The 23,341-nt window shown below is 36.2% G+C and overlaps 2 protein-coding genes across 3 annotated transcripts in view; both read right to left on the bottom strand.

The window, feature by feature from the left end:
• Positions 1-742: 742 nt before the first annotated feature.
• LOC306858721 (synaptophysin-like protein 1) lies at positions 743-6,090 on the bottom strand. The gene is made up of 5 exons (XM_079399395.1): positions 5,686-6,090; positions 4,618-4,736; positions 3,143-3,347; positions 2,846-3,037; positions 743-1,880 (listed from the first exon to the last, which is right to left on the bottom strand). Exons 1-5 carry the CDS (start codon positions 5,968-5,970, stop codon positions 1,749-1,751), a joined length of 933 nt encoding a protein of 310 aa, XP_079255521.1. The 5' UTR covers positions 5,971-6,090; the 3' UTR covers positions 743-1,748.
• A 453-nt stretch (positions 6,091-6,543) lies between these two features.
• The window catches only part of LOC306858720 (nicotinamide phosphoribosyltransferase), a 35,530-nt gene continuing 18,732 nt past the window's right edge, over positions 6,544-23,341 (bottom strand). Inside the window, exons 3-12 of one of the 2 annotated variants that reach the window (XR_013783226.1) lie at positions 23,238-23,341; positions 23,011-23,139; positions 12,131-12,289; positions 11,734-11,870; positions 10,532-10,757; positions 10,309-10,428; positions 10,076-10,216; positions 9,817-9,951; positions 8,467-8,644; positions 6,544-8,292 (exon numbers count right to left, since the gene is read on the bottom strand). Coding sequence is in view for 1 of the 2 variants with exons in the window: in XM_079399394.1 (XP_079255520.1) it covers positions 8,531-8,644; positions 9,817-9,951; positions 10,076-10,216; positions 10,309-10,428; positions 10,532-10,757; positions 11,734-11,870; positions 12,131-12,289; positions 23,011-23,139; positions 23,238-23,341 (1,265 nt within the window). In the remaining variant the exon portion in view is untranslated. Of the gene's footprint in view, positions 8,645-9,816; positions 9,952-10,075; positions 10,217-10,308; positions 10,429-10,531; positions 10,758-11,733; positions 11,871-12,130; positions 12,290-23,010; positions 23,140-23,237 lie in introns of both variants that reach the window. The other variant, XM_079399394.1, reaches the window with a different exon arrangement.

Raw genomic sequence — 23,341 nt, 5'->3', positions numbered from 1 at the left:
ATAAATATAAAAGGAATATCAGTGTAAATCATCATCATTATTGATAGTTGTAATGATTATAAATTAATCAAATTTTTTAGTTTGTATATAAATACATATTAATATGAATACATTCATTAAATGAATAAATCAAAATATTTATTAATGTAATAGCAACAATTAATAACAATAATGATGATAATTATTATTTACATGAGTAGTACTGTTTTATTTTTATTTAATATTTGTTATATATAATGTAAGTAATAAAACGTCACTGATTTTATAATCAATAGTTAATACAACTAATTTATTATCTTTATACAACTAGTAATAATGGTTTTACTTACTACTAATAATAAATGTAAAATGTAATTAAAATAATTATGATGTTTAAACACATTGTTTACATAAACTATAATCAACACATTCCTAAAAATGTATTGTTAAAAAAAAAAAAAAAATACTATTAAGTTATAAAGTTATTATTGTTGATTATGACAGTAATAGTAGACTAAAATGCCTTTTTATATACAGTTATCGATGATGTTTTAATTGTCATCCTCACGTGGTGTGGGCTTTAGTTTTGTTATCATTCAGGCACAGATTTCTGTCATCCTGTCGGTAAATAACTTGGGGCAGATGGCAATAATTTAATTTCACGTGTTTGGTTACACAAGTCATGAGAAAGGCATCGTCCCATCATCGCCAGCAATAACCCAATACATACATGCACACTACAGACAGGAGATTCACACAAAAAAGCTGTATAATACTAAACATCACCGCACTGTTTAGTTATTTTTATTATTTAAAGTAATGCACTACAGGCTGAACTCATCCCACCTAACCTGCACTAAATGCACAACTACCACAAAAAACTAAAACATCATTTGTGATATGAATATGTGAAATAATGAGTGTCTGATCACCTGTAGGACATTAAAAACTCTTCTGACACTTGAATGCGTTCAGCCTGTGAACTACCAAATTGAGGCTTTCGCTCCAGATAATGTTTTGTTTGTTCTTTTGACAAATGCTGATCAGTGAAGTCACAGGATGAGCCGGCAAACAAAAGCGCCATTATACCAGAAGAAAGCCAGGATTTATTTGGGTAAGAAATCACACTTTCTCCCCAGATGCACAAAGTCCTGCATGTATACAAACACTACCAAGTGCACTTCACAGTCAGATTTATTCATCAAAAAATGACATTTCAGTGGCAGGAGAACAATGCTTCCCTAAAGAAACAGAAGCACGAACAAGAAAAGAGAGAAAACCTTCCTAAAAAAATACTCCAGCACCATTAAAAATGCGACTGAAGCTTAATATTGCATAAAAACGGCATAGATGACAATATAACACAACAAGGAATTTGGTAAGAAATAAGAAACTGCTATTTTTAAATACACAGATATGACACTTAAACGTATAGAGGCTGCCAAAACAATTGTTTTCAAGATTTCTATACTTGATTTGACAAAACAATAGACCATAATTGTAAAATATATTGTAATAGTACATTCAAAACATGTTGCATTTCCATTAAAAGTTCAAAAAAGCATGCTAATAAAATATAACCAAGGTAAAAAAAAAAGATATTTTCTTCAAGTGCACAAGAATTCAAAAAGATATAAAACAGAAAAGGAGAAGAGAGAAATGTCACAAATGAACACGACAGTCATATGATTATTGGATAAAGCATAAATGGTTACGGTGTATTTTTCATAAAGGCTACGGTGGGCATTGTTATGCTGTGGGGTAATTGTTTAGATGGGTGCTGGATTTGGACCCCGTCCCGCCGCTTGTTGAGCGTTGACCTTCTGAGAGTGCCAGCGCGTCTCCTTATACACAAACCAGGCGTTCCCAACCCATATGATGAGATTCAAGAAACCAAATATCTGAAATCAAGTCTGGAGTCAGTTATTTATAATATACACTCAGGGTCAAAAGTTTGGAATAATAATTGGAAAATCTCTTTTGCTCACCAAGGCTGCATTTATGTGATTAAATATACAGTAAAATTGTGAACTAATATTACAATCTAAAAATACCTGTTTTCAATTTGCATGTTTTAAAATGCATTTTATTCCTGAGATGCAAAGCTGGATTTTCAGCATCATTACTCCAGTGTCACATGATCCTTCAGAAATCATTCTAATATGCTGATTTACTGCTTAAGAAACATGATAATTGTTAATGTTGAAAACATTTTAGTTGAAACCGTGATATATATATATTTTTTTAATGGTTCTTTGATGAATAGAATAGAAAGTTCACATTTGTTTGAAATAGAAATCTTCTGCAACATTATAAGCGTCTTTCCTCTCACTTTTGAACAATTTAATGCATCCTTGGAGAATAAAAGTTCCTTTTTTAATTGTACTTATTCCAAACTTTTGAATAGGGGTGTATCTCAGTTTCCACAAAAACATGGAGCACCACAACTGTTTTCAACATTGATGTTTTTTGTGCAGTAAATCAGCATATCAGAATGATTTCTGAAGGATCATGCGACACTGAAAACTGGAGTAATGATGCTGAAAATTCAGCTTTACATCAGAGGAAAAAAAAATACATTTTACAATATATTCAAACTGTATTTTTGATCAAATAAAGAAGAGAAGAGAATTCAGTGTATAGTACATACATAAAAAGCATCAAAAGCCAGGGAATAAAGTTCCTTTTCATTTTAATTATGCATTAAGGAAGTTAAATGCATTGCAAATTCAGTTTAACATTGTCTTTAAGATTGCATTGCTATGTTAGGGCTATGTACCTTTTTTGGTGATGTTAAGAAATTGATAATCAGCATGATACTAAATAGTGAAAAAAATACAGTTGATTGGTTAGTGTAATTTCTTACCACAGATATATTGAGCGAGTGCATGCTTGCGTAATCAGTGACTTCACATTTGACATCTCTGTCCGTACAGAGTGCCAGAGTGGATTCAATGCCAGCCGTACTGGTGGCGTCTTTTACCATCTGCAGACCTCGAGCCCACGCAGACGAGCACACCAGCCACAGGAACGTAAAGACTGCTGTCAGCACAAAATCCTAGCAGATAAAAGACACAAATATTAAAAACAGAATTTTCCCTTTATATTCAAATGCATACTGCTGCATGCAAACTTTAAGCTCATCTGTCAGTTGCATACTCACAAACATAGGGCCGAAGTCTGAGTCTCTGTACACATGCATGTAGCCCAGATAGACCAGCAGAGCCACCATTGAATAGAGGAAAGCCAAGACGGCCACAGCCACGAAAAACTCCACCGAGGACGAGGAGTCTCCTACGAGATGGGTTGCAGGAACTGTTCGGTTGCAAAGAGCGGTGTTGTTCTCCACCAGCAGTTCCTGGTTTAACCTGCAAATGAACATATAATAGCACAATGAGATTTGGAGAAATGTATCATTCCATCACTTGCTCACCAATGGATGCTCTGCAGTGAACGGGTGCCGTCAGAATGAGAGTTCAAACAGCTGATAAAAACATCACAATAATCCACACCACTCCAGTCCATCAGTTAACATCTTGAGAAGCAAAACAGCTGCATGTTTGTAAGAAACAAATCCATCATTAAGGCGTTTTAACTTCAAACCGTGGCTTCCGGCCAAAGTCCATAATTCATCATAATGCACCTCCATCTCCTGTTTTCCTCCAACATCAAACTCCTCCCACATGTTTTGTTTAGAACAGTTTTGGACTGTTTTTTGCTTGTAAACAGTGCTTGATCTGTGCACATTTCTCTCCTGATTCAGATTAAACTTTTTGTCTATGGAAAAAGCTATTTTATGAATAGAGGACTCATATTTTAGCTGGAAGCAATGGATTGAAGATAAATTCATTTTAATGATTTACATTTACATTTATTCATTTAGCTGACGCTTTTATCCAAAGCGACTTACAATTGCTATATATGTCAGAGGTCGCACGCCTCTGGAGCAACTAGGGGTTAAGTGTCTTGCTCAGGGACACATTGGTGTCTCACAGTGGATTCGAACCCGGGTCTCTCACACCAAAGGCATGTGTCTTATCCACTGCACCATCACCACCCCTATGATGGATTTGTTTCTTACAAACACACAGCTTTTAACTTCACAAGACATTAACTGATGGACAGGAGAGGTGTGGGTTACTTGTGGATTATTGTGATGTTTTGATCAGCTGTTTGGACTCTCATTCTGACGGCACCCATTCACTGCAGAGCATCCATTGATGAGCAAGTGATGGAATGCTACATTTCTCCAAACCTGATGAAGAAACTCATCTACATCTTCGATGGCCTGAGATTGAGTACATTTTCATTCCTGGGTGAACTACTCCTTTAATCTTTTGAATTAGGTTTTATTTTTATAATGTTCAATTTTTAATTTATAGTAATTGTGTTATGTTTTTCATATCTAATTTTCATTTAGTTTAAGCTTTTCATCTTAAATTTGTTATTTTATTTCAGCTTCATTTCAATCATCCAAAATATTTTGATAGCTTTAGTAAATAAAAATAACCCTGGAAAGAGTTTATATTTCACTAAACAAAAAGATTATTGGAGTATGTTACCTAGTCTTTCTACTCCACAATTTCACATTTCATTCAGTGTTTTACTTGTCAATTTCAGAGTGTAACTGGGCCAAACCTGAATGGGTAGGTCAAAGTGGCACTGAGGGTTTCATTGCTGCTTCCCCCGCAGAAAATGGAAACCACATTTCTGCCAGTATATCCTCCACAGGTCCCGAATGCAAGCACAGCCGTGAGCTGGAGAAAACCAGAGCGTTATGTATGAAACGCTCCATGCAAACAACAGAAGCATGCAGACACGTCTTCAGTTTCCTACATGCACAAACCTGAAGATGCACCACGAAACAAGCTTTCTTCACCACCCACGTGCGTTCATGAATCATCTGACATACTAATCTGATCTTGTGCTCAGTTTTAACCTTGATTCCCCTCACGGTTTGTGTTTAACCCTTGGAAGCTAAATGAAGACCAGCTGTTCACGGCCAACATCAAGCTCATTTTCCAAAACCAGATGTTTAGTTTCGCTGCATGATACATCCTGTTTGCCAACTCATTCTCAAGAAGCCATTTAAACAAAACACAGAAACGTCTCATCTGTCCACTTTTGGATTTATGCTTTATAGACAACAACAGCTGAGTCAGTAACTCCATTTTCCCTGCCAATAACAAATTCCTGTGAGGAAATAAAGAAGGGAGGAACTTAATGTAAGTAGGTGGCTAAAGAAAACTCAAGACATGCTGAGTTGCCAGTGAAGGGAATGTGCATTTTATGCAAAAAAAATACATGCAAGGGAGTCAAAAAGTCCGAGAGAGGACAAATGAATGCTTCTTTTTGCATATTTTGTCATTATTGCATTTAAGACTTCATCATTATATATATATTTTATCTGCATAACAATTTGAATTGTAAAATGAACACACATTTCAGTATTTCTTATTATGCCCTCGAACATGCATGAGGAATACGACTGTTTAAAAGGAAAATAAATACAAGTATGCACCCTGCATTACTCAGTAAAGATACTTTTTTGTTTTGCATTAAGTACTAAACCTACAAGTAGCCTACGACTAAAAATGTTTAATCTAGATGGACTTTAAAGCATTTTAGTAAATGCGTTTTCAACCAGGCCTTTTTCCTCTTTATGAAGTGAAAACATGCTCAACAGATTTGGATTTTCTTACTTACCCACTCCACGACTTTCACAAAACCCAGAGGCTCTTTAATGGGGGTCAAATTTAATCTAAATCCCGTCTGCATCTCTCCCCACCGACCCAGATATCCTCCAGGAAGAAAAAGGAAGGGGATCGAGTCTCGCTGGCTCAAGTTTTCATAGAAAACTGCAACTTTGACAGAGTGCCGTGGTTCTGTGGTAAATGATGCTGCTCCTCCCCCGCGAGGAAACCAGAGTAAAACCAGATGAGGATAGAAACGGGGTTTATGATTTGCACGGGAGATTTGATTTGATCCCATCCGACAATAAAGGGTATTTCGTGATAGATTTAATTTATATGCATCTAGCGCGTGTGTCCAGTATATGTCATCATCACAAGGCGATAGTTTCGAAAGTTTCTTCTCTAATAATTGAATGAAGCGCGTTCAGGAGTCCAGCTGAACAATATTTCAGTCATATGAGAGATTCTCTACATTCCTGTGCTCCGTTATAAACAAGTACTGTATAAATATTTTTAACAACTTATATTTATTATATGTATTTGCAGTTATTATATATTTCAGATTCATTATACTTTAATTTTAAAATATTTTCAGAATTTATATTATAGATTAATTACATGTAAATAATAAAAGGATGTTGGTGTTTTGTTTAAAACTTTCAGGTAACTGTTCTGGGGCAGAAAAGTATAATTCAGGTATCTGCAGACACCGCAACTAAACAAAATTACGAATGAATCCGTCTAATGCTGATCAGTTTGTAATGCTCGTAGTTGAAAATAGCAAAGTATACTGTATGTACATTGTGCAATGAATGGCTGCTACCAAATGACCATGTGTTGCATCCAGAGATATACAACTCAAACCTGAATTGGCATGATATTGCTTTTTATTTAAACTTTCACTTATTTTCCTTAACACAGTTTTAAACTCGTCATCAAAATGAAGTGATTTCATAACAAGACTGAAGGCTAGTGCATTGAGAAACAGTTTACTGTCCTTACAGCAACTATAAAAGGGAATGGTTTCATCTTTTTCACTATTCCATAAAAAAGGAAAATAAATAATAATAATAATATTTCAGCAAAAAGGATGGACTGTTGTCGTTGTAGTTTTAATATGCTGTCAAAACGGCATCGGTCATGTTAGTTTTAAAATATCCCAAGAGGTTGAAATAAAAAGGGAGATCCAACATATACATAAAAACATCAATGAAATTATAATTAGCAAGTATTGTCAATTAAACATGTACACACACACACACACACACACACACGTGCCAGAGACTGACTGAGCGACATCAGTCTTTCTACAGAATGTAACAGATACGTGAATTTTCTGTTGGTACAAAATGGGCATTAGACAAAAATAAGAACAGATCTCTGTTTGCACTAATAAGAAGCCAGCTCTCTCAAAACAAGCACACACGCCGATATATACAAGAGAGGAGGCAGTTTGGCCACATTATTCGGACTATGGATATTTACTATGGTAACTCTGGCGGTATTTACGTCTGTCATAAAAAAGAATGATTCTGGAGTTTGAAACAATAAGTATAGAAAATAGTAAAACCAAGCTTTTCTAAAATGATTCGCACTGTATAATAAAACTGGTGTTTTCAAATAAAGAGCCGTCGTGAGTAATATTAAAAAGAAAATCTTGATGTAGCATTTAACATGTTGGCAAAATAAGGATAATGTACTCTGCAAAAAGGAAAAGGTGTATTATATTTGGATGAATCCTGTCAAAAACATGTCCAGATCATATTTCGCAATAAAAATCAAAAGATAGAAATAAGATATTATATTTTGCATTACTGTATGTATGCATGTATGTATGTATGTATATGTATGTGTGTGTGTGTGTGTGTGTGTATATATATATATATGTATGTATATGTATAAATGAAGTATTTTTTTTTAAATTTCAATAAAATTATTTTTTTATTTAAAATTAGCATAAATTAAAGCACACATACTGTAAAAATTGTGTATTTTTATGTGTGTGTATGTGTACATACATATATATATATACACATACATACATACATACATGCACAAAAATACACAATATTTACAGTATGTGTGCTTTAATTTATGCTAATTTTAAATAAAAAAATAATTTTATTGAAATTAAAAAAAAAAATACTGCATTACAGTAACAACATTTAACATTTTCAAAGAATGATTACTGAGAATCACCATTGAGAAAGAATTACAGTAAAAATTACAGTAAAACATCTGGACACAGTATAGTAGGAATTGGTGGTAAAATATGCTTAAAATGTCATGGAAATAATGCAAAAATGCTCATTTCTTTATGTAAAATTAAGTTTCAAATTTTTTCCTCTTGATTTTAGGGTGAAATGCTTTTTTAGGTTTCATCTTTCAAATAAAACCAGAAATGACATCAAATAAAAACAAGGCCAACGAAAGAGAATGAAAGCATCCCTCTGGTTCAGCCGTCTCCTTTGCATAAAGGAATAGATCAATCCTTGGATAAAGTGATAAACCCTACACACAACATTCACATTCAACAAACACGGAACGATTACCTGTCAGTCCTACAGTCAAGCAAAGCGAAATCTTCTCGCGGTATACGCACACATAAACGTCTCCATTCCTGCAAAGACGTGTAATCAATAGCACGCTTGGTCAAATACACAGTTAAATGATTTAAATAGCATGAACTGCTCTCATCCGCCGTTAGAAAGAGACACTGAAGCGTAGCAGAGTCAGTAGACAGAAACATAGAACAGCTCTGTACACTAAACGTGGGGTAACTGTGTGTCCTCACGTCTGTCGGGACGCAGGTTCTCTCGGGTGGGTGTGGGTGGAGAGAGGGCTGATGGGAGATGCTCTCAGAGCAGCAGATCCTTCAATTCGCTCTCCTTCAGCTTGGCATTGTCTCTGACGTCATCGAAGGTGTACGTCTTTACAATCTTCCCGTTCCTGAACACAGTGTGCAGCAAATCCTGCGAGGAGGCGAGGAAACGGTCAAAATGAACTGACAAGATGACCATATGCAATTATCAAGGTTTTAGGGAGTTTTTAAAATCAAATTTAATATTTGACTCCAACAAAATTAATACGGTATGTCTCACAATCTCAAAATATATGATTTAATTCATTAATCAGGTATGCATTCAATTGCAAAACAGGGTAAATGCAAGTTTAAAATACTCAAGACATGCATGTGTATTTAAACTTGTTTATACACTAATACAGTGATCCTCAAATCTGGCTCGCGAGATCCACTTTCCTGCAGAGTTTAGCTCCAACCCTGATCGAACTCACCTACCTGTGATTCTCTAATGATCCTGAAGACACTGATTAGCATGCTCAGGTGTGTTTGGTTAGGGTTAAAGCTAAACTCTGCAGGAAAGTGGATCTCACGAGCCAGATTTGAGTATCCCTGCACTAATATATCCATACATGTGAATTATATTAATGGCAAGCAATAAATAGCATCTAAATATGGAATGTGTTAAATAATGTTATTTCAGAGATTCAAGAATTTACGTTAACTTAAATGTCAGATACAGTTTATTATATAACCTGAATATCAGTAGTAATCAGAAAAGGAAACAACAACAACAAAAAAGATTTTATGCATTAATGCAGGACTTTTAATTATGAATAAGCTCAAACTACTCTGGGACTTTTATTTTGAAATGTCAATGCTTTACTACTTCCAGCTGCTCCTTCAAATTAGAGCCATAAAAATATGCAATCTTACAACCATCTGTAACATATTACACAATATAAACACCATGCAGCAAACACGTCAATAAATTATCAACAGTAAATCATAAGCATAACAGTAAATTGTTTGAAATAAATGCATATAATTAATTGATTGCAAACTGCTCTGAAGCTGCAGAATGTTTGAACATTGAATTAAATCATAGCCTTTTGAAGTTTATTTAATCACGTTAGGCCGTATCCCAATTCCTGTTTTTCTTTCTCCAAATTTAAGACCTCTTAAAATGATAATGAAGACTTTTGTTATACCACTTAAGATACTTAAAACGTGCCTCAAACGTGATTTAATACCGTTTAAGGACTTGGGAGTGAATAAATATTTGTCTCCTCATTAGTATTAAGTCAAATGTATTTAATAAATAGATTTTTTTTATATACATACCTCTCCGTATTCCTCCAGATCACCCTTCCCCTCTTCCAGAGTAACAAAATCTCCACTTGGCGTCCTGTGAAGAGAAAGCCGACCCTTCTTTGACCTTTTGTTGGGGTCTGCAACAGGGTCTTTGAAGACGTTGACCTGTAATTAACAACATCTTATTAATGAATCATTTATTTTCTTAATATTACTGATTTGAACAATACATATTGTAGCCTGAAGTCAGCGAATGGAACAGCTAAATCTGCCATCGCTCAACACTTACGCCCAGTCCGTTCGTCACCACATAACTGCACTTAAAAGAGCAGTTGAGCAGATCTCGGGTCAGTTTCTGCAGCAGTGCTCCTCCTGAGCCAAACGAGATGTTCTCGATGCTCCATCTGTGCTCTTTCATGCCCTCCACAATCTGTGTAACATAACATAAATCAGGCACAGAATGAGTTTAAATACATATAGCATACAGTCATGGTTCTGACGTGAGCTGGACAACATACACACCTCCTGTAAAGTATTGATGTCCACACCGTCACCCTGAATGACTCGGATGTAGGGCGGAAGCACCTTATAGCCTTTAGAGTTCTCAATCAGAGGAAATTTCCTTCCTAAAATTTCTAGGACCTGGAAAATAAGATTTAATAGAAAACATGAAAAATATAAATTATAGAATAATTAATCAGTTGCCAGCCATAGTTAAGATGATTTTTGATGTGATAATGTCTACCTTTAGCACTGTGTCAAGAGGGTTTCCTGAATCCGGTCGGACCACCAGCGGGGCGTCTGCGCTCCTCATCTCGATCAGACTCCTCAGGTCCTCCCCCCAGATCTTCTCGCAGGCGTTGTAGATGTCGTAGCTGTCGCTGACGATTGACACAGGGACAGAAGGGAACTGCTTGATGATGTGTTCAAAAGCATCCTTCTCATGGTCCTTTCCCCAGGCAGTGATTGTGCTGCAATACAAAGACAGTCAGTGAGACCAGGCAACATCAAGACAGAGAAGCTAAATTATTTAAGAACAACTAAGTTTATTACTACTACTACTCTGTTCTTTTATTATTATTACAACTACTGCTATTACCCATTCTTAAAATTATGGCTTTTTTCCAGCAATTCACTTATTTGTTAGCATTACAGACTTTAAATATGAAAAAATATTTTTTAATTAAAATTGTATAAAAGTGCATACGTTTTATACTTTTAAACAATATTAATTCAGTTTTATTTTTTGATCTGTCAAGTCTGTAATGTAATATTTTACATATATATGTTGTGTGTGTGTGTGTGTGTGTGTAAAATTGCTAAATTATTTAAGAAAAAAATTTATTATTATTATAATGTTATATTATTACTATTACTATGATTATTAAATAACATTCTAAATATTATGTGATTTTCTGCAATTTTCTGGCAATTCTCTTATCTGTTAGCACTATGGATAAAAAACTTTCACTTTAATTTGAACTACAATTATACAAACTATAACAGTATATATTATAAATATTATAAAATTGCAAAAACATCACTCCTAAACCACTGTGCCGATTGTCCTCAAGTTATGATATCTACCACTAGGTGGCAGCACTGTACAAAACATGCTGTGTGTCAAAACGAGACTAAATTTCAAAAGCACTACTGAAACTGGTGCAAAATTCCATTTACATTTACTACATAAAAAATTGCACTAAAAATCGCTGGAGTGTGAAGAAACACTGGTCGTTGCTAATTATGTAACAGGGCGCTGTCGGCTCCTGGTACAGGGCAGAAAACAAGAAGTGTAACGATGCAGCACTAACTAACCAGAATGCATTGGGCCACATTATCTTTTACCTCACATACGACACAGTAAAAGGAAACTCTTCAGGCAAGTTCACATTGTTTTGCAATGCAGTTTACTATCATCGAGCTCTTAGCTTCAAGTTGTTCCACCTGTGTTCTGCAGCTGGAACTGAGAAGCCAGGAACTGGATCTTTGGTGCCGTAGTACTTCTTGATAACACAGATCCCGGCCACAGTGTCTGTTCCTTTGAAGTTCACCAAGTGTGCAGATGCGCCGATACCAGCCGTCTGAAACCGAAACATAAGTATAAACACACAGCGAGTCCAGAAACTAAACCATCAAGAGAAAATTACAGGGTGGAGGATGTTTGATATGTATGAATAAAATGCCTGGCATTTACAGTTGAATGATATGAATATGAGTAAGAGTCTCATCTTAGACATTCCATGCATGTACTTAAATCAGATTTGTGGGGTTTGGGTAACAGTAAACAGTCTCTCCAAGCTTTTAGCACTTCAAATGAAGTGTAGCAACACATAAACATCACCTCTTGAGATGAAACCCCTCTGTAGCCAAAGTCATGCAGTTTATACTCCAGTTTTTCCAGGCTTCCTGACGTTTCCATGAGATATTTGGCAAGAATCTTCTTCTGTTCTCGTGAGTTCGTCGCGACGGTGATGGGATACCAGATCTGAACCAGGATAGTCTGTCGAGGAGACAATTTTGCATCATTGCAACAGTTCATTACATTAAACTATCAGAAACGTGTTTTGTTAGCATTTCTGCACAATGAATGAACAAGTCATGTGAGCTTCCCCTCAATTAATGCACCTTATATCTCATGTATCGTCACATCTGAAAGTTGAGAATTTCTTGGAACTCGAAAACAAAAGTGAAGTCAGCTGGAACCTGAATCCAAAAATAACCTAAAGATTGATGCGACCCGAATACTTGGGAATGTGTCACAGAGTCAACACAGCGACTGCACAGAGGATTTGCTGGACTCATACAAGGGGATGCCAGGCAGAAATGCTTTGTTTAAGACCAGCCGATCAAGTCAATATTATCATACTGCACACATACCCTGATAAGCCAATGGGCATAAGCCTTTGGGCACAAAAATATCCTGGTGTCCCAATCACATGAACCCGATTCAACTCATCTAAACATCTGAGATTGTAGGACAGTGATTTTAATGCAATCACTGTGGTAGTTTGGTCACTTTTGGATGATTTTTTTGTGCCAAACCATGGTTGCAAAACCCACATAATCCTCATTTCATAATGATTTAATTCATTTCTCATTGTAGTATCCCATCGCAACCCATTTTACTTCAGTAACTTTATGTATTTCTAAGTGAAACAGGATATTCAGTGAGAAAAATGTTGGATGGGATTTGATTTTGATCAGCAACTGAATGGATCATGAAAAGTGGGCATTATGTTTCTAATTTCTTAAAACACTGCCTAAGTAGCTTAGGCTACCAGTTAACATTGATCAATAGCTCGTTAACCTAATAAAATTGTGTCAATCGAAAATTAAAGTCATTTCAAAGAAAAAAAAATGCACTAATGAAACATAAGATTAAAAAAATAATAATAAATATAGCTGCAAGCAGCGATTCCGGGGCCAAGCCTGCGAATGGCCCGTAGAGCGGTGCAGAACGGGAAGAGCAGCAATATACTAATAAAAAGATGGAACAAACTGAACGAATGTGAAAAATTGCCACTTTCTAATTATTGGTGAGAATGAACTTACAACAAACAGGAGTTTAAATAAAAATGATCACAGCATGGATAAAAACATGCATTTCTAATCCAGGAGCAATACATATTTGTACCATGCTAGTCTGGATAAGAAACTAATCAAAACAGCACAACATTACACACGATTTTATAAAGCTGCTCTATGTGGGATTCGAACCCAAATCAAAGAAATCCCTGACCTTCAAAGGAAGTGTCTTAGCAGAGTGAGCCACTCGGTTGTTACACATATGACAGGCTGCTGAGGAGAGGATTAGGTGTGAGAATGAGCTGACAGAAACATTATTTAGCATTTTAAGCAGCTTAACACAAAGTAAAGTTAATTGTAACGCAGCTTATGGTTAATTCGATAGCTGAAGAGTCACATTAAACAGAATGGTAATTGTTTAGCCTGTAACTTAGAAGAATGCTAAGATCACTAGTATAAGCCAACAAATTTCAGTGGTGGAGACGTGGTTCAGCCAATCCTGGCAAAATTGACATCCTTATAATTTTCTGACTGACTGTTCAAAAGTTATAAGCGAAAATGTGAATATTTTGGTATCTCACGACCCATAGGTGGCGCTGTTCCCAAATTTGGCATGGCCCCTCAGAACATGGAGTTGAAGAAGTGTACCAAGTTTTGTTTTGATTGATCAAAGCTTGGCTGAGATACAGCCTCTGAACCAATTTTGGTCGACCTCGTGAAGTTCGCAATATCATAACTTTTTTTTTCACTAGTACTCAAAAAATTATGTTCAGTCATTTCTGTGCGGCTCGGTCCAAAGATCATCCGAGTCAATTTTGGGAACAATTGGACAGATTTTGAAGGAGGAGTAGCAAAAACACTGGTTTTCATTTGCTTCAAAATGGCGGACAGACACCATGTTGGAAAATGACATATGAGACAATGTCAGAATCGGCATAACCCAGGGAACGACACGACATAAAAATGACAAATTTCGGACAACATTTGCAAAAGTTATAAGTGTTTTTGTTAGAATAGTTATATCTCTGGAACACTAGGTGGCGCTGTCTTCAGACTTCTGTGGTCCCTCCGGGACACGGTGTTGATGATCCCTACCGATATTTGTGCCGATATGTTAAATGGTTCAAAACATATTGCAATTTATAACAAATTTCAAAATGGCGGACACGTGGTTCAGCCAATCCTGGCAAATTTGATATCCTCTGATTTGGCATGACCCAAGGAATCCATAGACACAAACATCATAATTTTCTGAATTACTGTTCAAAAGTTATAAGCGAAAATGTGAATCTTTGGTATCTCACGACCCATAGGTGGCGCTGTTCCCAACTTTGGCGTGGCCCCTCGGATCATAGTGCTAATGAAGCGTATCAAGTTTCGTTTCGATTGATCCAAGTTTGGCCGAGATACAGGCTCTGAACCAATTTTGGGTCAACTTCGTTAAGTTCACAGAATCATAACTTTTGAACAAAGATGAATAAAAAAAATCTGTTCAGTCATTTCTGTGCGGCTCAGTCCAAAGATCATCTGAGCCAATTTTGGGAAGAATTGGATCAATTTTGAAGGAGTAGTAGCGAAGAAGACAGAATACTGTACTTTTCAAAATGGCCGCTACTGTAATGGGTGGAGTCTTACTGTAAGCTATTGAATGGGATCAGCATGAAGAGAGTAATCAGGTGTACTAAGTTTTATTTTTCTACAACAAGTGGTTCAGGAGTTATTACCATTTCAATGTTGAATTTTTGAACTGGTGGTGGCGCTATAGAGTTGGATCTAGAGACCCCAAAGTTGGTCAGATCACTAGTTATGTCCATCTCTACAATTGTGCCAAATTTCATCATTTTCCTATGTTCCGTTCATAGGGCTGCCATAGAGCCCCATTGGAAGAGAAGAAGAATAATAATAATAATAATAATAAAACATACAGATACAATAGGGGCTATAGCCCTTCGGGCTTGGCCCCTAATAAAACATACAGATACAATAGGGGCTATAGCCCTTCGGGCTTGGCCCCTAAATATAGCTGCAAGCAGCGATTACCGGGGCCAAGCCAGCGAATGGCCCGTAGCGAGGCGCAGAGCGGGAAGAGAATAAAAAGCTGAAAAAGAACGTACATAGAAAAAACAGATTGGTTCAGAAGCACAGAAGTTCAAAACTGAACAGAAGTTGGGATGAGAAGAACAAACGCACAGAAGATCCAACGTCTGGAACAAAAGCAATGTTTGAACCGCTTTTGGCCACAGGACCTCTCGCGGTCTGGGCTTGAGCCAACCGGGATTCGAACCCACGCCCTAAAAGGTTCGGTGAAAGCGGTTTAGCAGAGTGAGCCACTCAGTCGCTGCACATTTGACAAGCTGCCGAGGAGAGGTTTAGGTGAGAGAATGAGCTGACAAAAAAAGTTATTTAGCATTTTAACCAGTGTAACACAAAGTAAAGTTAATTGTAACGCAGCTTATGGTTAATTCGATAGCTGAAGAGTCACTTTAAACAGAATGGTAATTGTTTAGCCTGTAACTTAGAAGAATGCTAAGATCACTAGTATAAGCCAACAAATTTCAAAGTGATGGACACGTGGTTCAGCCAATCCTGGCAAAATTGACATCCTTATAATATTCTGACTGACTGTTCAAAAGTTATAAGTGAAAATGTGATTTGTTTGGTATCTCACGACCCATAGGTGGCGCTGTTCCCAAATTTGGCATGGATCCTCAGATCATGGAGTTGAAGAAGTGTACCAAGTTTTGTTTTGATTGATCATAGCTTGGCTGAGATACAGCCTCTGAACCAATTTTGGTCGAGCCCGTTATGTTCACAGCATCATAACTTTTTTTTTCACTAGTACTCAAAAAATTCTGTTCAGTCATTTCTGTGCGGCTCGGTCCAAAGATCATCTGAGTCAATTTTGGGAAGAATTGGACAGATTTTGAAGGAGGAGTAGCGAAAAGACTGGTTTTCATTTGCTTCAAAATGGCGGACAGACACCATGTTGGAAAATGACAAATGAGACATTGTCAGAATCGGCATAACCCAGGGAACGAAACGACATAAAAATGACACATTTTGGACAACATTTGCAAAAGTTATGTGTTTTTGTTAGAATAGTTATATCTCTGGAACACTAGGGGGCGCTGTCATCAGACTTCTGTGGTCCCTCCGGGACATGGTGTTGATGATCCCTACCGATATTTGTGCCGATATGTTAAATGGTTCAAAAGATATTGCAATTTATACCAAATATCAAAATGGCGGACACGTGGTTCAGCCAATCCTGGAAAATGTGACATCCTCTGTTTCGTCATGACCCAAGGAATCCATAGACACAAAGATTATAATTTTCTGACTGACTGTTCAAAAGTTATAAGCAAAAATATGAATTTCTGGTATCTCAGGACCCATAGGTGGCGCTGTTCCCAACTTTGGCGTGGCCCCTCAGATCATGGTGTTGATGAAGCGTACCAAGTTTCGTTTCGATTGATCCAAGTTTGGCCGAGATAGAGGCTCTGAACCAATTTTGGGTCGACTTCGTTAAGTTCACAAAATCATAACTTTTGAACAAAGATGGATAAAAAAAATCTGTTCAGTCATTTCTGTGCGGCTCAGTCCAAAGATCATTTGAGTCAATTTTGGGAAGAATTGAATCAATTTTCAAGGAGTAGTAGCGAACAGACAGAATACTGTACTTTTCAAAATGGCCGCTACTGTAATGGGTGGAGTCTTACTGTAAGCTATTGAATGGGATCAACATGAAGAGAGTAATCAGGTGTACTAAGTTTAATTTTTATAGAACAAGGGGTTCAAGAGTTATTACCATTTCAATGTTGAATTTTTGAACTGGTGGTGGCGCTATAGAGTTGTTTCTAGAGACCCCAAAGTTGGTCAGGTCACTATTCATGGCCATCTCTATAAGTATGCCAAATTTCATCATTTTCCTATGTTCCGTTCATAGGGCTGCCATAGAGCCCCATGGGCCAAAAATAATAATAATAATAAAACATACAGATACAATAGGGGCTATAGCCCTTCGGGCTTGGCCCCTAATAAAACATACAGATACAATAGGGGCTATAGCCCTTCGGGCTTGGCCCCTAATAATAATAAAACATACAGATACAATAGGGGCTATAGCCCTTCGGGCTTGGCCCCTAATAATAATAATAAAACATACAGATACAATAGGGGCTATAGCCCTTCGGGCTTGGCCCCTAATAAAACATACAGATACAATAGGGGCTATAGCCCTTCGGGCTTGGCCCCTAATAAAACATACAGATACAATAGGGGCTACAGCCTTTTGGGCTTGGCCCCTAAATATAGCTACAAGCAGCGATTCCGGGGCCAAGCCTGCGAATGGCCCGTAGAGCGGTGCAGAACGGGAAGAGCAGCAATATACTAATAAAAAGATGGAACAAACTGAACGAATGTGAAAAATTGCCACTTTGTAATTATTGGTGAGAATGAACTTACAACAAACAGGAGTTTAAATAAAAATGATCACAGCATGGATAAAAACATGCATTTCTAATCCAGGAGCAATACATATTTGTACCATGCTAGTCTGGATAAGAAACTAATCAAAACAGCACAACATTACACACGATTTTATAAAGCTGCTCTATGTGGGATTCGAACCCAAATCAAAGAAATCCCTGACCTTCAAAGGAAGTGTCTTAGCAGAGTGAGCCACTCGGTTGTTACACATATGACAGGCTGCTGAGGAGAGGATTAGGTGTGAGAATGAGCTGACAGAAACGTTATTTAGCATTTTAAGCAGCTTAACACAAAGTAAAGTTAATTGTAACGCAGCTTATGGTTAATTCGATAGCTGAAGAGTCACATTAAACAGAATGGTAATTGTTTAGCCTGTAACTTAGAAGAATGCTAAGATCACTAGTATAAGCCAACAAATTTCAGTGGTGGAGACGTGGTTCAGCCAATCCTGGCAAAATTGACATCCTTATAATTTTCTGACTGACTGTTCAAAAGTTATAAGCGAAAATGTGAATATTTTGGTATCTCACGACCCATAGGTGGCGCTGTTCCCAAATTTGGCATGGCCCCTCAGAACATGGAGTTGAAGAAGTGTACCAAGTTTTGTTTTGATTGATCAAAGCTTGGCTGAGATACAGCCTCTGAACCAATTTTGGTCGACCTCGTGAAGTTCGCAATATCATAACTTTTTTTTTCACTAGTACTCAAAAAATTATGTTCAGTCATTTCTGTGCGGCTCGGTCCAAAGATCATCCGAGTCAATTTTGGGAACAATTGGTCAGATTTTGAAGGAGGAGTAGCAAAAACACTGGTTTTCATTTGCTTCAAAATGGCGGACAGACACCATGTTGGAAAATGACAAATGAGATATTGTCAGAATCGGCATAACTCAGGGAACGAAACGACATAAAAATGACACATTTTGGACAACATTTGCAAAAGTTATAAGTGTTTTTGTTAGAATAGTTATATCTCTGGAGCACTAGGTGGCGCTGTCTTCAGACTTCTGTGGTCCCTCCGGGACATGGTGTTGATGATCCCTACCGATATTTGTGCCGATATGTTAAATGGTTCAAAAAATATTGCAATTTATAACAAATTTCAAAATGGCGGACACGTGGTTCAGCCAATCCTGGCAAAATTGACATCTTCTGTTTCGTCATGACCCAAGGAATCCATAGACACAAAGATTATAATTTTCTGAATTACTGTTCAAAAGTTATACGCAAAAATGTGAATTTCTGGTATCTCACGACCCATAGGTGGCGCTGTTCCCAACTTTGGCGTGGCCCCTCAGATCATGGTGTTGATGAAGCGTACCAAGTTTCGTTTCGATTGATCCAAGTTTGGCCGAGATACAGGCTCTGAACCAATTTTGGGTCGACTTCGTTAAGTTCACAAAATCATAATTTTTGAACAAAGATGGATAAAAAAAATCTGTTCAGTCATTTCTGTGCGGCTCAGTCCAAAGATCATCTGAGTCAATTTTGGGAAGAATTGAATCAATTTTCAAGGAGTAGTAGCGAACAGACAGAATACTGTACTTTTCAAAATGGCCGCTACTGTAATGGGTGGAGTCTTACTGTAAGCTATTGAATGGGATCAGCATGAAGAGTGTAATCAGGTGTACTAAGTTTTATTTTTCTAGAACAAGGGGTTCAAGAGTTATTACCATTTCAATGTTGCATTTTTGAACTGGTGGTGGCGCTATAGAGTTGGTTCTAGAGACCCCATAGTTGGTCAGATCACTATTCATGTCCATCTCTACAATTGTGCCAAATTTCATCATTTTCCTATGTCCCCTTCATAGGGCTGCCATAGAGCCCCATGGGCCAAAAATAATAATAATAATAAAACATACAGATACAATAGGGGCTATAGCCCTTCGGGCTTGGCCCCTAATAAGATCAGGAACATCAGGCATGTAAACAGCTACAGACAACAAAGAAGGAAAACCTGAACCACCCCTTATTATTATAATAATAATTATTATTATTAAACAATGAGTATTTAACAAATTAGTAATAACAATAATAATAACTGTTATAAATTTATTATAATACATAGTAATAATTTTTACATATACATACATATATATATATATATATATATATATATATATATATACACTTTTTGAAAATACAGTGAAATATATAAATTACAATAAATTTTTTTAATTACATATTAAATAATGAGTATTTAATAAATTTGTAATAAAACAATAACTTATTAATTATAAAAGGGTAATAACTATTACATTACTAATAATAAATATTACATGTAAATCGTTTAGAAAATATAGTAAAATCACATATAAAAATTACACTATTTAAATGATATCCAATATTTATGGCCGTCTTAATTTCTTTGTTTTCAAACATTAAATGAGAGGACCTTTTATTCTGGCAGAAAACCACAGGGAGCCCTTCAGGTTTTTTCTTTGGTAGGCAACAGATTTATAAACGATTCTCATTACAAATTTGGAAAAGTGGTACAGTACGTTACGTTTAAAAGTGACCCAAATCAAAGCAGCTCATCAGTCTATATTCATATAATTATGAATTTTTGTGATTTTATAATTGTTTTTAACCCTTTTACTCGATTTTGGCACTTGAAATTTGGCATGTAATAAGAAGCTAAATTGACTTAAACACTGACTTAAAATCAGCAAGCTAGCACGATGAATACCGGATTCATCTGACTGATGGCTGCAAAGTGATCCAAACAGCTTTCTCGCATCGATCTGTGGGTTTTCTGTGTCTTCAGAGAGAAAACTTCTTACTTAATGTCATTAAGTCTGAGTCATGGATCAACGCTGCCCAAAATCTGTCTTTGTGCTCAGATGTGCATCCTGCCGTCAGAGATTAGCTTCAAAGTGCCAGGGTCACTAGTGTGGGCGCCAGGTCACATGACTGTAAAGCCAAACTATAATGCAATGTGCCAGCATGTGACTGCAAATAAGAGACTCTCTCCACCCTCACAACACAAAGGACGAAGGTTTAAGAGAAGCTTATACTAAACATTTTAATTATCAGTTAAATGTCACCTTGTGAGTCTGAAAAGTCTCCAAACAATTCAGTTATTCGTACGCATCAGTGCCTTTTCATGGTCATCATAAAGGAAGTAGACACTTGTTTGCAATCACTGGAGAATAGACAGGTGGTGACAGTGTGTGCTGAGAACCAAGGGCATATACACACACACACACACACACACACACAGACACAGACAAAATTTACCTAAATTTACAATATATTTGCCATACATTCAAAACCTTCTGAGTCATCTGTAAAAGCTGATTTAACTATACAAATGACTCAAAATGCCAAGAGTAAAAGAAACAAATGATTGTTCCCTTGGTGACAGGAGCAGTATTTCATGACGACTGCACAGGTGTGGCTGGATGTCAGACTGTCAGCATGACAGGTTCAACACTAAATCCTAATAAGAAAGTCGTGTGATATGACCTGTCTCGTTTTGCACAGTCTGTTACAGCAAGTTTGACAAATCGTCCGATCTGTATATGGAAAGTTTGGAAAACACTGTAGTCATTACAGTGAGAAATGTTAACTGCAAGCCTAAATATATATATAATTCCTCTGAATTATGAACCAAAGGAGGATCGTGCTGCCAAAACAGGCACCCTACTGTTTACTCCACTAGTGAATCATGAAATCTGTGTGTTCTGTGGCTAATATACAGTGTCTAATGAATTTAGACTATCATGACTGAATTATTCTTGTTTGGATCTGCATGAATTATATTTCGGATTTATATTTTGGGTCAATGCAAAACAGATCAGTATATAGCACCAAAGATGATTAGTTCATAAGTGTGTATTCTATATAAAAACATAAAATAGTTAAAAATGGTAATGCAATTTCAAGGATTCAGGAATAATAATCTTCATAGATTTAAAATATATATATATATATTTTATAAATATTACCGTTCGCTCAGTAGTTTCATAGTATTTTCCAACATTTTCACTTGCACAAACATAATACATAATAATTAATTTGACTTCCACCATTTTTGATGATACATATGTATTAAATGATAAAACAGAATCTAGAAAAAAATTATAGAAAAAACACAGAATTTGTGAATTTCATACTTTCATAATGCCTTACAATCAGTAAAATCATATTGAAATATATTAAATTATTAATATAATAATTCGTTTTATAAATTAGTTTGACTAGACATGATTTTTGATCATTAAGACGTAATTATACCTAGTGCAGAACTTTCACGCTTAGTAACACATACAGCTGTGTCCTCACCACAGTGCAAAAAGAGACCCCTCTCAAACAGTGTCTCCTCTCAAACATTGTTTAAACGACAAACGACGTATTGCGGTATTTTAATATTTCATATCATAACAAAAATAAACACCGGTATTCGGTATAAACCGGTATACCGCCCAGCACTAATTATACCCCTCGACCTGAATCCAGAAATTTGAATGGAATTCAATATTCTGTTAAAACAGAATTCATACAGAAAACACAGAATTTAGGGAAAAAATAAGAGATTTCATAGTGCCTTATTATTGTAAAAAAAAAAAAAAAAAAAAAAATTATATATATATATTAAATTATTATTATTACTGAATTTAATAGATTAGATATCATTCGTGATTTTTAGAATTTATCATTTATTATATTTTTATAATTTATTATAATTTAAACCCTTAAAACTGAATCCAGAAATATTAATGGACTTTTAATATTCTGTTTAAATGGAACTTACATAAAAAACTAAATTTGGAAAAAAACTAACAAAATGGAATTAATTAATAATAAAACGTGATGTTTTCTGTACAAAAACAAGCTATAATGTAACTCCATGGCAGCTATTTATCTATCTAAACATACTTTTGCTGGCTACATTGCCATGTAGTGTAAAACACTACAGATTTGTGAACCATTTTTAATCTTTCCTAGGCTCTCACGAGCCAATTTAAGATACATTTATATCCATCTATAGATAGATAATGCTACCTTGATGTTGTTTAAATCAGTAGAATTCAACAACGTTCAACACGTCATAAGATCAGTCAAATGGACCTAAACTCCTTTATACTGGCACAATCTATCCTAACTGGTAGAGAATGGGAAGTAAAGCCATAGATATGTATTCCTATGAAAATCAAAGTCATATACAGAAAAAATGTAAACCTAGAATGCAAAGTAAGTGCCTCACCTCTACCCAGTTAGTGAGCCAGTAGCACTCCGGATCTGTGCTTTCTACGGTGAACAGCACATTCCCACGTGGGATAACGCTTCCCTCCGGCACAGCCTTGATCTCGATGGGCAGGTGACCGTTGTATTTCTGTAGTGATGCAACATAAAAAGACATGACTGAACATCCCTGATGGGACAAAACATTCAGCACAGACAGAAATGTCACAGAGGTGAGCTTCTCCATACCTCCAAAATGTAATTCCATCCTTTTTCATTGAACACATCATCCTGAAAGTGTTCCCGGTACACCTCTTTCGCTTCCTGAATCTTCTCTCGTGTAACGACCTGTC

This window comes from Barbus barbus (assembly GCF_936440315.1).
Source record: "Barbus barbus genome assembly, chromosome: 39".
Classification (NCBI taxonomy): domain Eukaryota; kingdom Metazoa; phylum Chordata; class Actinopteri; order Cypriniformes; family Cyprinidae; genus Barbus; species Barbus barbus.
Note: the sequence above shows the minus strand (reverse complement) of the source record. Positions and strands in the feature narration are given on the sequence as shown.

Excerpts from the sequence above, each read along its gene's own strand:
- LOC306858721 (XM_079399395.1), bottom strand. The coding sequence starts at position 5,970 with ATGGGATCAAATCAAATCTCCCGTGCAAATCATAAACCCCGTTTCTAT. Across the intron at positions 4,737-5,685 it reads TTGTGAAAGTCGTGGAGTGG|CTCACGGCTGTGCTTGCATT; the intron begins GTAAGTAAGAAA and ends GGTTTTCTCCAG. Across the intron at positions 3,348-4,617 it reads ACTTTGACCTACCCATTCAG|GTTAAACCAGGAACTGCTGG; the intron begins GTTTGGCCCAGT and ends GTTCATTTGCAG.